Source organism: Cervus canadensis, chromosome 15 (assembly GCF_019320065.1).
Source record: "Cervus canadensis isolate Bull #8, Minnesota chromosome 15, ASM1932006v1, whole genome shotgun sequence".
Taxonomy (NCBI): Eukaryota; Metazoa; Chordata; class Mammalia; order Artiodactyla; family Cervidae; genus Cervus; species Cervus canadensis.
Genome location: NC_057400.1, coordinates 71,347,494 through 71,360,845, shown reverse-complemented (window position 1 = coordinate 71,360,845; position 13,352 = coordinate 71,347,494). Strand labels below are relative to the sequence as shown.

At 40.8% G+C, this 13,352-nt stretch overlaps 1 protein-coding gene across 2 annotated transcripts in view; it reads right to left on the bottom strand.

Moving 5' to 3' along the window:
- Positions 1 to 36: 36 nt before the first annotated feature.
- Positions 37 to 13,352, bottom strand: part of PLEKHB2 (pleckstrin homology domain containing B2) — a 56,447-nt gene continuing 43,131 nt past the window's right edge. The window contains exons 7-8 of one of the 2 annotated variants that reach the window (XM_043487802.1): positions 7,741 to 7,846; positions 37 to 2,808 (exon numbers count right to left, since the gene is read on the bottom strand). In XM_043487802.1, coding sequence (XP_043343737.1) covers positions 2,672 to 2,808; positions 7,741 to 7,846 — 243 coding nt within the window. In that variant the 3' untranslated portion in view covers positions 37 to 2,671. Of the gene's footprint in view, positions 2,809 to 7,740; positions 7,850 to 13,352 lie in introns of both variants that reach the window. The other variant, XM_043487801.1, reaches the window with a different exon arrangement.

Genomic DNA, 13,352 nt, shown 5'->3' with positions numbered 1-13,352 from the left:
TGAATTAAAAAAAAAAAACAGTAGAAGTCACTGAAATATGCTTTAAGGTTAACAATCATTTAATGTATTAACATTTTCACTTATAAACATACAATTTGCATATACAGGGAAAAACTGGTTCAGAGGACACCACAGAATACTAGAAACAGGCAAGCAATCAGAAGAGAAAAGAAAAGATCAACCCACGGGGGAAAAAAATGGAACTGCATTCCATGCCATTGTCTATAAACTTGGGAAGGAGGAAAAGATCGTACAGAATCACAATTAATGTAGAAAACAAACATGGGTCATTCTGTTTCAGTGGTAGGAACTTATCCCATGATCCAGATCTTGCATCCCAGTCTGGCCCATTTCATGAATGTTGATCTGAAACACAGTCACTCATCTCTCCCTTCTCTTTAAATCTAACCCTGAAGTTAACTCAAGAAATTAAACGAACAGAGCAAAGAAACAAGCAGACTGGCATGTGTGCAATATCAACAGCCAAATATTTAAAATTACACATGGAAGTAAAATGCTGACTAAATATTTTACTTTCGTTAAAGTGAACAAGTTCCTTCCAAATCACCTAACTTCTTGATTTAGGACTTCCTAATCGAGGTGACCAAAAGATTGGCATCTATGAGAACTGGAGCCAGGGGAATGAAGCATCTCAGCCCATCTTTATGCCGAGCACACATTTCCTCTCAGGATCAAGTCGCTAGGGCAGTGAACTTCCAGACTCAACTACAGTCGCCCAACGTGGCTTGCCCGGCTAGGGACAGGGACTGGAGATGGGGGAGCACATGTATGTCAGGACTTCAGTCCACAGCGCCCCAACTCTGTCAGGGGGCGGAACTCAGGGAGACCATCTGCTTCAAGGGCATTTCAGGGACATGACTCAGTATCTGTCGTTCCAGTAATTCCTAGTTCAAAATTAACTGAGTTTAGTATTTTGCTTGTAAAGGATACAGCTTGAATAATGATTACCATCTGACCAAAGCTATTCTTATTACATATGATGTAAACTAAGTAACATTCTTAACCATCAAAACCAGTATTGTCACACATCGCATCTGGCAACTTTCCACCACATGACACATCCAAAGAAATGACAGCCAAGTATACTTCTTTTCAGCTGGAAACAGCTCTCCAGTGTCAACAGGTACAGTAGAATTGGCTAGGGAAACAGACCTATGGTCACCACAAAGTTCATTTGGCATCTAGTTTTCAGATGGAGATAGATCTATTCAAGTCTGCCTTAGAGGTGGAGTGGACTGATAAATGGAACAAAACACTGTGTTTGTAACTGGCCACACGAAATAAAAACAGAATTTGGGCTACCAGGAGTGTATTTTATGGAAACGTGGCCACATGGAGTATAGCGGCAGAGACCTTCGATGTGCCTTTGTAAATGTACATTTTTTAAAACATGCAGGACAAAAAACTGGAATAACTGAAGTTTTAAAATTTACATAAAGAAATAAGAAAATTACAGAAATGCAGGGCCCTTGGTTTTTCAGAGCTTCACATTTAAGTTGGGGCTCAAAATTAAATGGTTCAAGCTTCTCTGTGACACTAAAGTCAGAAATAAAAGCAAGGCCGGTGTCCTGGTCAGGTGGAGAGTATCTTGAGCAGGCCGTTCATGTCTCTGGGCCGAAGCTCCCGTCTATAACCTGAGCTCCCCCACCATGCAGCACAGAGCTCGGGGCAGCAGCAGTGCCCAGACCCACACAGGACAGGCGATGGGCCCATCACCAGCCTTCAGAAGGACATCACACACACCCTCAGTGCAGCCCAGTCCCCTGGAACAGGACCACTGCAACTATGGCTCTCATTTCACTTTCCTCACCATTCTCTTCATATTATTTTCTCAACAAGTAGAAAAATAAGCTATAAGTAGGCTGAAGTGGCAATAAAAAATGCTCAAAGCTAACACTAAAACCATGATGCCTCTGAAAAAACTAAATCTACCTCCACACACTTTTTTGCAGTTGTTGTGCCTTCTTCAAGTGTTAAATGATAAAGCCCTAAAATGTTGACACTCAAGTCTACTCCTAATCTGGGATGCTTTCCAAGTATCACTACCAAAAACAAACAAGAATAAAATGAAAAAGCATCATTTTCAAGGGGGAAACTGCCATGCCGTCCATCATCCTGAGCAGTCGGCTTTGCTAGCCAGTCCCAGAGGCTGTGGGATATCACCCCGCTGCCTAAAGAAGGTTCCAGCCTGTAACTCCTGAAGTAACATGCAGCCAGTTCTGGTCTGACGTTTGAAAGTCTGACATTAAACCAAAGAAGCTGCAGTTTTTCTCGCCAGGGTCATTCATTCACTCATACATCACCATGTTACCAGCAAAACACTAAAATAAATTATCCCTTAAGAACTAAGACCTAACTCTAAAAACAAAACGGCCTTTCAAAACAGGTGTGTTTAAATAAAGTATTGCGAGAGTTTTATAAGGAAACTCCTCAAATGAGCCAGTGCCCCCAAATAGTCCACATGTTAGCTAAACAGCAGTCTAAAGCTTTCTCTGCGGCACTTCTATGTACTTATAAGCATTTTGTCACTACTTTCAAAAGAACTATTAAATCTATTACTAAAAATATTTGTAACAAACAGAAATGCCCTGCAAATCATATTATTGCACACGGGGTATCAGAAGCTATGCACGTCGAGGTTCCAAGGACTCTAGAAGACCCAGAACAGAGACCCCAGGGCCATGCCCGTGGCCGCCCCGGCCAGCATGCCCAGCGCCAGGTCACTGTCGTTGTCTCGATACCGCTCACGGATGATGACTTGGTTCGCAGGTTGCTGTCCATAAAGTCCTAGAAAGAAGGAAAGAACAGACTCCTGAGGAGCAGTTTGTGAAGTTCAACATTCACTCAGAAAGACCGCTCACTTGCCTGAGGTTTCTCCATGCACAGCACTCCTCCCACAGACTTGTCTCCCTCAGAGAGCTGGGGGTGGGGGTGACCTCAGTGAGTGCTCCCCAGCTCTCCTTCACCACAGGCGAAGGGGACTCGGCTTGGCCGAGCGAGGCGGACACCCTGTATCTAAGATGGAACTAAGAGAAAATCAAGATGCTCAGTCTCCCAAGGTCCGCAGTCCCAGACACTACAGAGAGCAGAATCCTGGTGAAGCTGCAATGTCCGCTTCAGCCCCCGCACTGTGCTCATCGGGACGGCAGCAGACCAGGAGCACAGGACACACACAGCCTGGAGACTACGGGAGAGCCACGAAGCCTCATCGAGAAGTTAAACAGCTTCTTGGTATTCATGGAAACTTTTTAAATGAAACCTTAAATCTGCTAACATAATCTGCTCTTTATTTTTAATGTTATGCCTTTATGGAGAAAAAATATTTGTCAGAGGGAAAACATCTAAAAAACAAACTTTAAAAAGGTTTAAAATTATTTGCACAATTAAAGTTCTCAATTGGAAATGTTTGTTTTCTTCCATATTTCACAATATGTTGTCCAAAAGCTAGTTAGCTTTAAAATTGTTCCCACAGGACTTCCCTGGTGGTGCAGAGGATAAGAATCTATCTGCCAATGCAGGGGACACAGGTTCAATCCCTGGACCAGGAGGATTCCACATACTGCAAAGCAGCTAAGCCCATGTGCCACAACTACTGAGCCCGCACTCCAGAGCCCACGAGCCACAGCCACTGAGCCCGCATGCCCTAGAACCTGCGCTCTGCAACAAGAGAAGAGCCCCCAGTCTCTGCAACCAGAAAAAGCCCACATGCAACCACGGAGACCCAGCACAACTATAAATAAATTTCCTCACATACAGTGTTAACTTTCCTCCTTGACCCACTATGCTCTTAACAGTTCAACCCGAGGAAAATGAGAAATTGATCCAATAGTGATATGTCCATGAAGAATGAAGATACTAAAGGATAAGTGCTTACCAGTCTAAGCACTTACAGTATTACAAGCATTTCTAAGTACAGACTCACTTAATCCTCACAACCACCCTAGGAGCTGAGCTTGCAGTCACCGTGTTCTATACACAGGCAAAGAGGGAGGCACCTGGGGCCTGAGCGCAGGGAGTGCCCGCCAGCCCGGGTGCTCCGGCTACAGTGTGCGCCCAGACACCAGCGCCCCAGGTACGAAGGGAAAAGACGCGTCAAAGCCACAGAGAAGGAAAGTGGGGCCACTATAAACCTGAAGGCGTATCAAGTACAGGCAACAGCATTAGAAGCAAAGCTTTTTTATGTAATATTTAAACTACATAACTGGTAAACTGTAGCATTCATAATCACAGCCTTAAAATTTTAAAAATCTCATCAACCAGTAAAATGTAATACAGTAGCACCCTGTAGCTGACCTAATTTAAAGACCCCTGGAAAATCTAAATCAGCATTCCAGCTTTAGCTCCACAGAAGGACCCCCTTACTGCATGACCAGGAGCCAACTTCTCCTGCAGCTCACCTCTGTTCCTACCAAAAGCTAAGTCTTTACCAAAGTCAGCTGGGGAACATTTCCAAACTGTACTTATTTTAATTACCTAATTTAATCTTTACATAAATGATCCAAACATGAATGTAGAAAAGGAAGATATTGTTAGATATTTTAAGAACAACTAAGTCAGATACTTTTGGGCTTCCCTGGAGACTTAGATGGTAAAGAATCCACCTGCAATGCGGGAGACCTGGATTCGATTCCTGGGTTGGGAAGATCCTGGAAAGACTAAACAAAGGCAGATAACTTTTACAAATCACTATCAAACCAAGAAACTGAGAATTACAAAATCTAGACTTGGCCCCTGGAAACTACAGAGCAATTACGTGTCATGAGTACCATCTGGACAAGACAGAAACAGAGGACTCCAACCAAAGGAGCCAACTCAAACCAAAGACCTCAAGCCCAGACTAAGAGACAACTGAACAAATGTCTGCTAGTGTGGGAAAATTAAAACGGAATACTTCCAGTGTGTACACAGCACTTTTTAGATTGGCTGACTGACACCAGTTCCAGTAATGTTAAAGAGAAGGCCTGTAACCTTCTCTGCGCAACAAGGGCCCCTGTGGACACTGCCCGGCAGAGTGTCATGACACCTGGCAAAGCACCAGTGTCCTGGAAAGGCTGATGAAGGGCTCCTGACTGGTTACCAGCACGATGCTGCCGTGGGACAACCACAGCGTAGCAGCCGTCCACAGCAAGCACACCAGCAGTGTGCACACAGCACTTTTAAAACTGGTTGGTAGGCATCTGGCTGTCACGAGGCAAATGCCAAATGCCTGCCAACTGCACTCAGCCCTCAGCAGCAAGTTGTCTGAGGTTGCACCGAGAATGCCGTCTCGTCGTTCATGATGCAAGTCAAAGGCATGAATGGAATCCTATGTATAGAAATTGCCTTCACAAGCACAAAACTTCTGCTCTTCCACAGAGTAAGAAACAGCTAGGGACATCTATGGCCTAGGGAGGTGAATAAAAGTCTGGCTCTCATCAGACGAATAGGCCAGGACTTAAAAACTGAACACAAACCGCAAAATAAATGGGAAAAAAATAATTAATACAAGGGAAAATTTAATTCATAAAAAATTATACAATCTTTATCTTTGCCAGTCATCAGAAATGTAAACTAAGGCAACCTGGCTCCACGTTAAGACCTAAGGAGGTTATCAGAACTTTCAGAGCACAACAGAAACAGCAAGCAATCTTGATGCAACTGCAGAGAAGCCAGCACATCAGCAGTCCCGGGGGGCACTGTAAGCTGGTGAGCTACTCCGGGAAACATCTTAGTAAACACACAGCGTCAAGAGCTACTGCAACACTGTCAGCTGAAATGAAATAAAGTGTAAACTTCCCTCAAAACAATCCAGAGCCGGGGAAAAATGGTACAGATGAAACAAGATGTTGTACCTGCTGAGGCTGGTAACAGGTAAATTTAACAGCTCATTTACTGTCCTTACTGTAAACTTTTATAATTTTAAAATGTATCAAAAACAAAATGTTTATGCCCTTTGACATATTAACACACAGAAATCAGAAATGTATTCTAAGACATATTTAACAGGAATAAAAAACAAACTGATTAGAAACAATCAAAGCAATATCTATGACAGAAAAATTGAAAAGAAAAAGTAAACAGCCAATAAGTACTAGAAGACTTAATATTACCCCATATGATAGGATGCAATCATTAAAAATACTTACAAAGATTATGTAGCACTCTGGACAAAATATATAAAATTTTTAAATGAGAATGGAATGTAAAAAGTAACATAATGCCATTAACAAAACAAAACATAATAAAGCAAACAAGCTCCAAAAAAGTATAAGATAACAAAGATGAAACTATTATTTTACAAGAAGAAAATAATTAAACAAAAATAGCTGTGCTAGGATCAGAGGATAGACAAATAGCTCATTTTTTAGTATCATTATTTCACTGATTTTCAACTTGACACACACAAAAAATCAACCAAGGCAAAATTCTTCAGAGTCTACACTACCTTAATGATCAGTATCAGATTCCCAAAACAGGTAACTGGAGAAACTCTCTATTAGGTGCTAATGCACCACTAACCACCACTAACTGTGAGTCTAGGGCCGTCAAATCCAGACTCTGTGGCAACCCCACTGGCTTCTTTGTGGCACTGATATCAGTGACCACTCACTCTTCTGGTAACACTGTCCTTCCACTGCTTCTGTGAAAAGGCACTGTGCTATATTCCTAATCTCGCAGCACCCTCTGGGCTCCCATTCCAATCCATTCATCAATTCACTCTCCTGTGTGTCGCTGTGACATGCCATACTCACCAAGAACTGCACCTGCCTGACTTCACCTGCTCACGGGGGTCTGGGTATGGTCTCACTCTTCAGGCCATCAGTCACATAGCTCAGGTCACCCTTGCCCTGGCTGTACGCTCCAGCACCATTGCCAGCATATTCCTGACCTCTACCCTACAGACGTCCCCCTGCCCAGGCTGCACCCAGGACTCGACGCTATCTCAGTTCAGTTCAGACGCTCAGTCATGTCCGACTCTTTGAGACCCCATGGACTGCAGCAGCCAGGCTTCCCTGTCCATCACCAACTCCTAGAGCTTGCTCAAACTTATGTCTATCAAATCGGTGATGCCATCCAACCATCTCATCCTCTGTAGTCCCCTTCTCCTTCTGCCCTCAATCTTTCCCAGCCTCAGGGTCTTTTCCAATGAATCAGTTCTTCGCATCAGATGGCTAAAGTATTAGAGCTTCAGCTTCAGTATCAGTCCTTCTGATGAATATTCAGGACTGATTTCCTCTGACGCTATCTACACAGGTCAGTCACTCACACCTAACACTTTGTTTTAGGTTGAGATGAAAATGAAAGGAGTAAATATAAGCCTTTCCATGCCTCTACTTCATCTGCAAAATGAAACATCATCTCCGTAGTGATCATTTTTGAAAGATAAAACCAGAAGGAAAAAAACAGGAGAAAGATTACCTCCTATTCCTTAAAACGGTACTCTTAGGTTATTTCTTAATGAAAGTGTATTTCAATAAGTACAAATTCTCATCTTGGGGATGAATCTGAATACAACAGTAAAGTTTTAAAAATCAAGCCTACTCTAACTTTGTAAAGTAGTGTGAAAAGATATAATGCTTTCTTTTTTTTTCTTTTTTTTTTTTTTTTAAATTACAGTTTTAAATTACAGGAAAATTACAGTTCACTTACCCCTAAACTGAGAAATAAAAATTCCTCAGGCTTCAGTGATCTACACACTAAATGACGAGAAACCAGGAATGAAAGGCTGGCGTGAGTTACCTGCATATGGGTACTGATAGGGAACAGCATAAGCCTGTCCATTTGCAGCATAGACAACTTGAGTTCCTGGTGGGTATGCACCACTGTATGGACCATAGCCATATGCCTGCTGAAAAAGATATAAGCCCATTAGAAATACAGTTTTAAAATTCAACATCCATTTACAATAAAAACTCTCAACCAAATGGTTATAAAGAGAACATACCTCAACATAAGAAAAGCTGTATATGACAAGCCCATAGCTAGCATCAACACTCAATGGATGGTGAAATGCTGAACAATTTCTCTATGATCAGGAACAAGACAATGATGCCTACTGTACCCACTTTTATTCAACATACATCAGAAAGCCAAGTCAGAGCCATTTAGACAAGAAAAGGAAATAAAAGGCATCCAAACTAGAAAGGAAAAAGTACTGAGTTAGCCAAAAAGTTTGCTGGGGCTCTTCTGTAAGATGGTATGGAAAAAAACCAAATGAACTTTTTGGCCAACCCGATAAAACTGTCAATACAGAAAACCCTAAAGACTCTATAAAAAAACTGTAAGAATAAAATGAATTCAGTACAGTTCCAGGATACAAAATTAATAAACAGAAATCTGAATTTCAATACACTAGGAGCAAACTTTCAGAAAGAGAAATTAAGAAAATGATACTATGTACAATTGCATCAAAACAATAAATTGTGATCTTCCCAACCCAGGGATCAAATCAGGGTCTCCTGCACTGCAGGCAGATTCTTTACCATCTAACACACCATGGAAGCCCATGATAAACCTACTACTATATATAAAATAGATAATCAACAAGGACCTACTGTATAGCACTGGGAACTCTACCCAAAACTCTGTAATAACCTATAAGGGAAAAGAACCTGAAAAATAATAGACGTACATATATGTACAGATGAATCAGTTTGTTGTACACTTGAAACTAATACAATATTGTAAATCAAGTATGTTGTTGTTCAGTTGCTCAGTCATGTCCAACTCTTTGCCATCGCATGGACTGCAGCATGCCAGGCTTCCCTGTCCTATCTGCCGGAGTTTGCTCAGATTCATACCCACTGGGGTCGGTGATGGGGTCCAATCAGCTCATCCTCTGTTGCCTCCTTCTCCTCCTGCCCTCAATCTTTCCCAGCATCAGAGTGTTATTCCAATGAGTCAGCTCTTCTCATCAGGTGGCCAAAGTATTGGAACTTCAGCTTCTGTCCTTCCAATGAATATTCAGGGTTAATTTCCTTTAGGATTGACTGGTTTGATCTGCTTGCTGTCCCAAGACACTCTCAAGAGTCTTCTCCAACACCACAGTGCACAAGCATCAATTCTTCAGCACTCAGCCTTCTTTACGGTCCAACTCTCACACCCCACATAACTACTTGAAAAACCAGAGCTTTGACTATACAGACCTTTGTCTGCAAAGTGATGTCTGCTTTTTAATACACCGTCTAGGTTTGTCATAGCTTTTCTTCCAAGGAGCAAGCGTCTTTTGTGGCTGTTGTCACCATCCACAGTGATTTTGGAGCATAAGAAAATAAAGCCTGTAACTGTTTCCATTTTTTCCCCTTCTGTTTCCCATGAAGTGATGGGATCGAATGCTATGATCTTTTGAATGTTTTGAATGTTGAGTTCTAAGCCAGCTTTTTCACTCTCCTCTTTCACAAAGAGGCTCTTTAGTTCCTCTTTGCTTTCTGCCATGAGAGTGGTATTATCTGCATATCTGAGGTTGTTGATATTTCTCACAGCAATCTTAACTCCAGCTCGGGATTCATCCAGACTACATTTTGCATGATATACTGTGCACATAAGTTAAATAAGCAGGGTGACAATATACAGCCTTGACATACTCCTTTTGCCAATTCTGAACCAATCCACTGTTCCATGTCTGGTTCTAACTTCCTTCTTAAGCTACTTACAGGTTTCTCAGGAGACAGGTAAAGTGGTCTGGCATTCCCATCTCTTTTAAGAATTTTCCAGAGTTTGCTGTGATCCACACAGTCGAAGGCTTTAACATAGTCAATGAAACAAAAGTAGATGTTTTTCTGGAATTCCCTTGCTTTTTCTATGATCCAACAGATGTTGGCAATTTGATCTCTGGTACCTCTGCCTCTTCGAAACCCAACTTGTTTATATGGAAGTTCTTGGTTCATGTACTCCTAAAGCCTAGCTTGAAGGATTTTGAGCATAACCTTGCTAGCATGTGAAATGAGCACAACTGTACAGTAGTCTGAACATTCTTTAGTGCTGCCTTTCTTAGGGATTGTAATGAAAACACCTTTCCCAGCCCTGTGGCCAAGGCCGAGTTTTCCCAATTTGCTGACATATTGTGTGCAGCACTTTAACAGCATCATCTTTTAGGATTTGAAATAGCTCAGCTGGAAATCCATCACCTCCACTAGCTTTGTTTGTAGTAATTAATTCTTCCTAAGACCCACTTGACTTCACACTCCAGGAGGTCTGGCTCTAGGTGAATGACCACTCCAGTGTAGTTATCCAGGTCATTAAGATCTTATTTGTATAGCTCTGTGTATTCTTGCCACCGTCTTAATTTCTTCTGCTTCTGTGAGGTCCTTGCTGTTTCTGTCCTTTATTGTGCCCATCTCTGCATGAAATTGGTATCTCACAATTTTCTTGAAGAAATCTCTAGTCTTTCCCATTCTGTTGTTTTCCTCTATTTCTTCACACTGTTTACTTAAGAAGGCCTTTTTAGCTCTCCTTGCTGTTCTCTGGAACTCTACATTCAATTGGGAATATCTTTCCCTTTCTCATTTGCCTTTTGCTTGTCTTCTTTCCCAGCTGTTTGTAAGGTGTCCTCAGACAACCACTTTGCCTTCTTGCATTTCTTCTTCTTTAGGATGGTTTTGGTCACCACCTCCTATTCAATGTTACAAACTTCCATCCACAGTCCTTCAGGCACCCTGTTTACCAGATCTAATCCCTTGAATCTATTCATCACCTCCACTATATAATCATAAGGGCTTTGATTTAGGTCATACTTGAATGGTCTAGTGGTTTTCCCTACTTTCTTCAATTTAAGTCTGAATTCTTCAGTAAGGAACTTATAATCTGAGCCACAGTCAGCTCCAGGTCTTGTTTTTGCTGACTGTAAGAACTTCTCCATCTTTGGCTGCAAAGAACATTATCTAATTTCAGTATTGACCATCTGGTGATGTCCACATGTAGAGTTATCTCTTGTGTTGTTGGAAGAGGGTGTTTGCTATGATTAGTGCATTCTCTTGGCAAAACTCAACCTCTGCCCTGCTTCTTTTTGTACTCCAAGCCAAACTTGCCTGTTACTCCAGGCATCTTTTGACTTCCCACCTTTGCATTCCAATCCTCTATGATGAAAATAACACTTTTCAGGTGTTAGTTCTAGAAGGTCTTGTAGGTCTTCATAAAATCAGTCAACCTCAGCTTCTTTGGCTTTAGTGGCTGGGGCACAGATTGGATTACTGTGATGTTGAATGGTTTGCCTTGGAAACAGATGGCGATCATTCTGTCATTTTTTAGACTGCAACCAAATATTTCATTCTGAACTCTTGTTGACTATAAGGGCTAATCCACTTCTTCTAAGGGATTCTTGACCATAGTAGTATATACAATGGTCATCAGAATTAAATTCACCCATTTCCATCCATTTTAGCTCACTGATTCCTAAAATACTGATGTTTACTCTTGGTATCTCCTTCTTGACCATGTCCAATTTACCCTGATGCAAGGACCTAACATTCCAGGCTCCTATGCAACACTGCTCTTTACAGCATTGGACTTTACTTTCACCACCAGACACACCCACAGGTGAGCCTCATTCCCTCTTTGGACAAGCTACTTCATTCTCTCTGGACCTACTTCTCCACTCTTCCCCAGTACCATATTGGACACCTACTGACCTGGGAGGCTCATCTTCTGGTGTCATATCTTTTTGCCTTTTCATTCTGTTCATGGGGTTCTCAAGGCAAGAATACTTCAGGGGTTTACCATTCCCTTCTCCAGTAGATCACGTTTTATCAGAACTCACCACCATGACCCATCTATCCATCACAGCATGGCTCACAATTTCACCAAGTTACACAAGGCTGTGATCCCTGTGATCATTTTGGTGAGCTTTCTGTGACTGCGGTTTTCATTCTAGAGGTGGTGGGATTATAGTCACATATACGCTAATATAAGTACACTTGATATCTAAGTATATCAAGTATACTCTAATATAAAATGAAAATTATAAAACAAAACAAAAAAGCAATAAAATGCCTAGGATAAATTTAACCAAGGAGGTGAAGGGCCTATACACTGAAAACTATACAACAGTGATGAAAGATATTGAAAATATAAGTAAATGAAAATATATTCCAAGCTAATGGATTGGAAGAATTATTAAAATGCCCATAGTATCCAATAATCTACATATTCAATGCAATTCCTATCAAATTTCCAATGGCATTTTTTGTAGCAATAGAATAATTCTATAATTTGTATGGAACTATAAAAGACCCATGGAGAAGGAAATGGCAACCCACTCCAGTATTCTTGCCTGGAAAATCCCAAACATAGCCAAAGAAAGGAGAATATAGCTGAAGGTGGCATGCTTCTAGATTTCAAACTAAACTACAAAGTAATCACAACAGTATGGTATTGGCATAAAAACAGACACAGAATCAATGGAACAGGAGAGCCCAGATACAAACCCACATATATATGGTAAACTAACTTACTGCAAAGGAGCCAAAAATATACAAAACAATGGGGAAAGGAGAGTTTCTTCAATAAATGGTGCTGATAAAGTTAAGACAGCCATATGCAAAAGAATGAAATTTGAACATACATGGTATCTTATACCATACACAAAACTTGATTCAAAATGGATTAAAGATGTAAGATCTGAAACCCTTAAAACTCCTAGAAAAAAATCATAGGTGATAAGCTCCTGAACACTGGTTACAGTGATGATTTTTTTGGATCTGATTCCAAAATCAAAGGCAACAAAAGCAAAAATAAGTGTGAGACTACATCAAACTAAAAAGCTCCTAAACAACAAAGGAAATCGTCAACAAAACGAAAAGGCAAGCTATCAAATGGGAGAAAATATTCATAAATCATGTTATCTGGTAAGAAGTTAATATTTAAAGTATCAATATATAAGGAACACATACAACTCAAAGGCAAAAAACAATCTGATTAAAAAACAAACCAAAGAACTAAACAGACATCTTCCCAAAGAAGAAATACAGATGGCCAACAAGCACATGAAAAGATACTCAATGTCACTAATCATCAGGAAAATGCAAATCAAAACCACAATGAGTATCACCTCACACTTGTTAGAATGACTATTATTAAAAAGACAAAAAATAACAACTGCTGACAAGGATGTGAAGAAAAGGGAACTCTCATGCACAATCATGATAAGATTTTATCTTGTCTGGCGCCTCCTGTATCTAAAACAATAATGGAAGGGAGTTCCTCAAAAAATTAAGAATAGAATTACCAGTTGATCCAGGAATTCCACTTCGGAGTATTTATTCAAAAGAAAAAAAAAAACACTAACACAAAAAGGTATCTGTATCCCAATGTTCACTGCAGCATTATTTACAATAGCTAAGATACGGAAACAATGT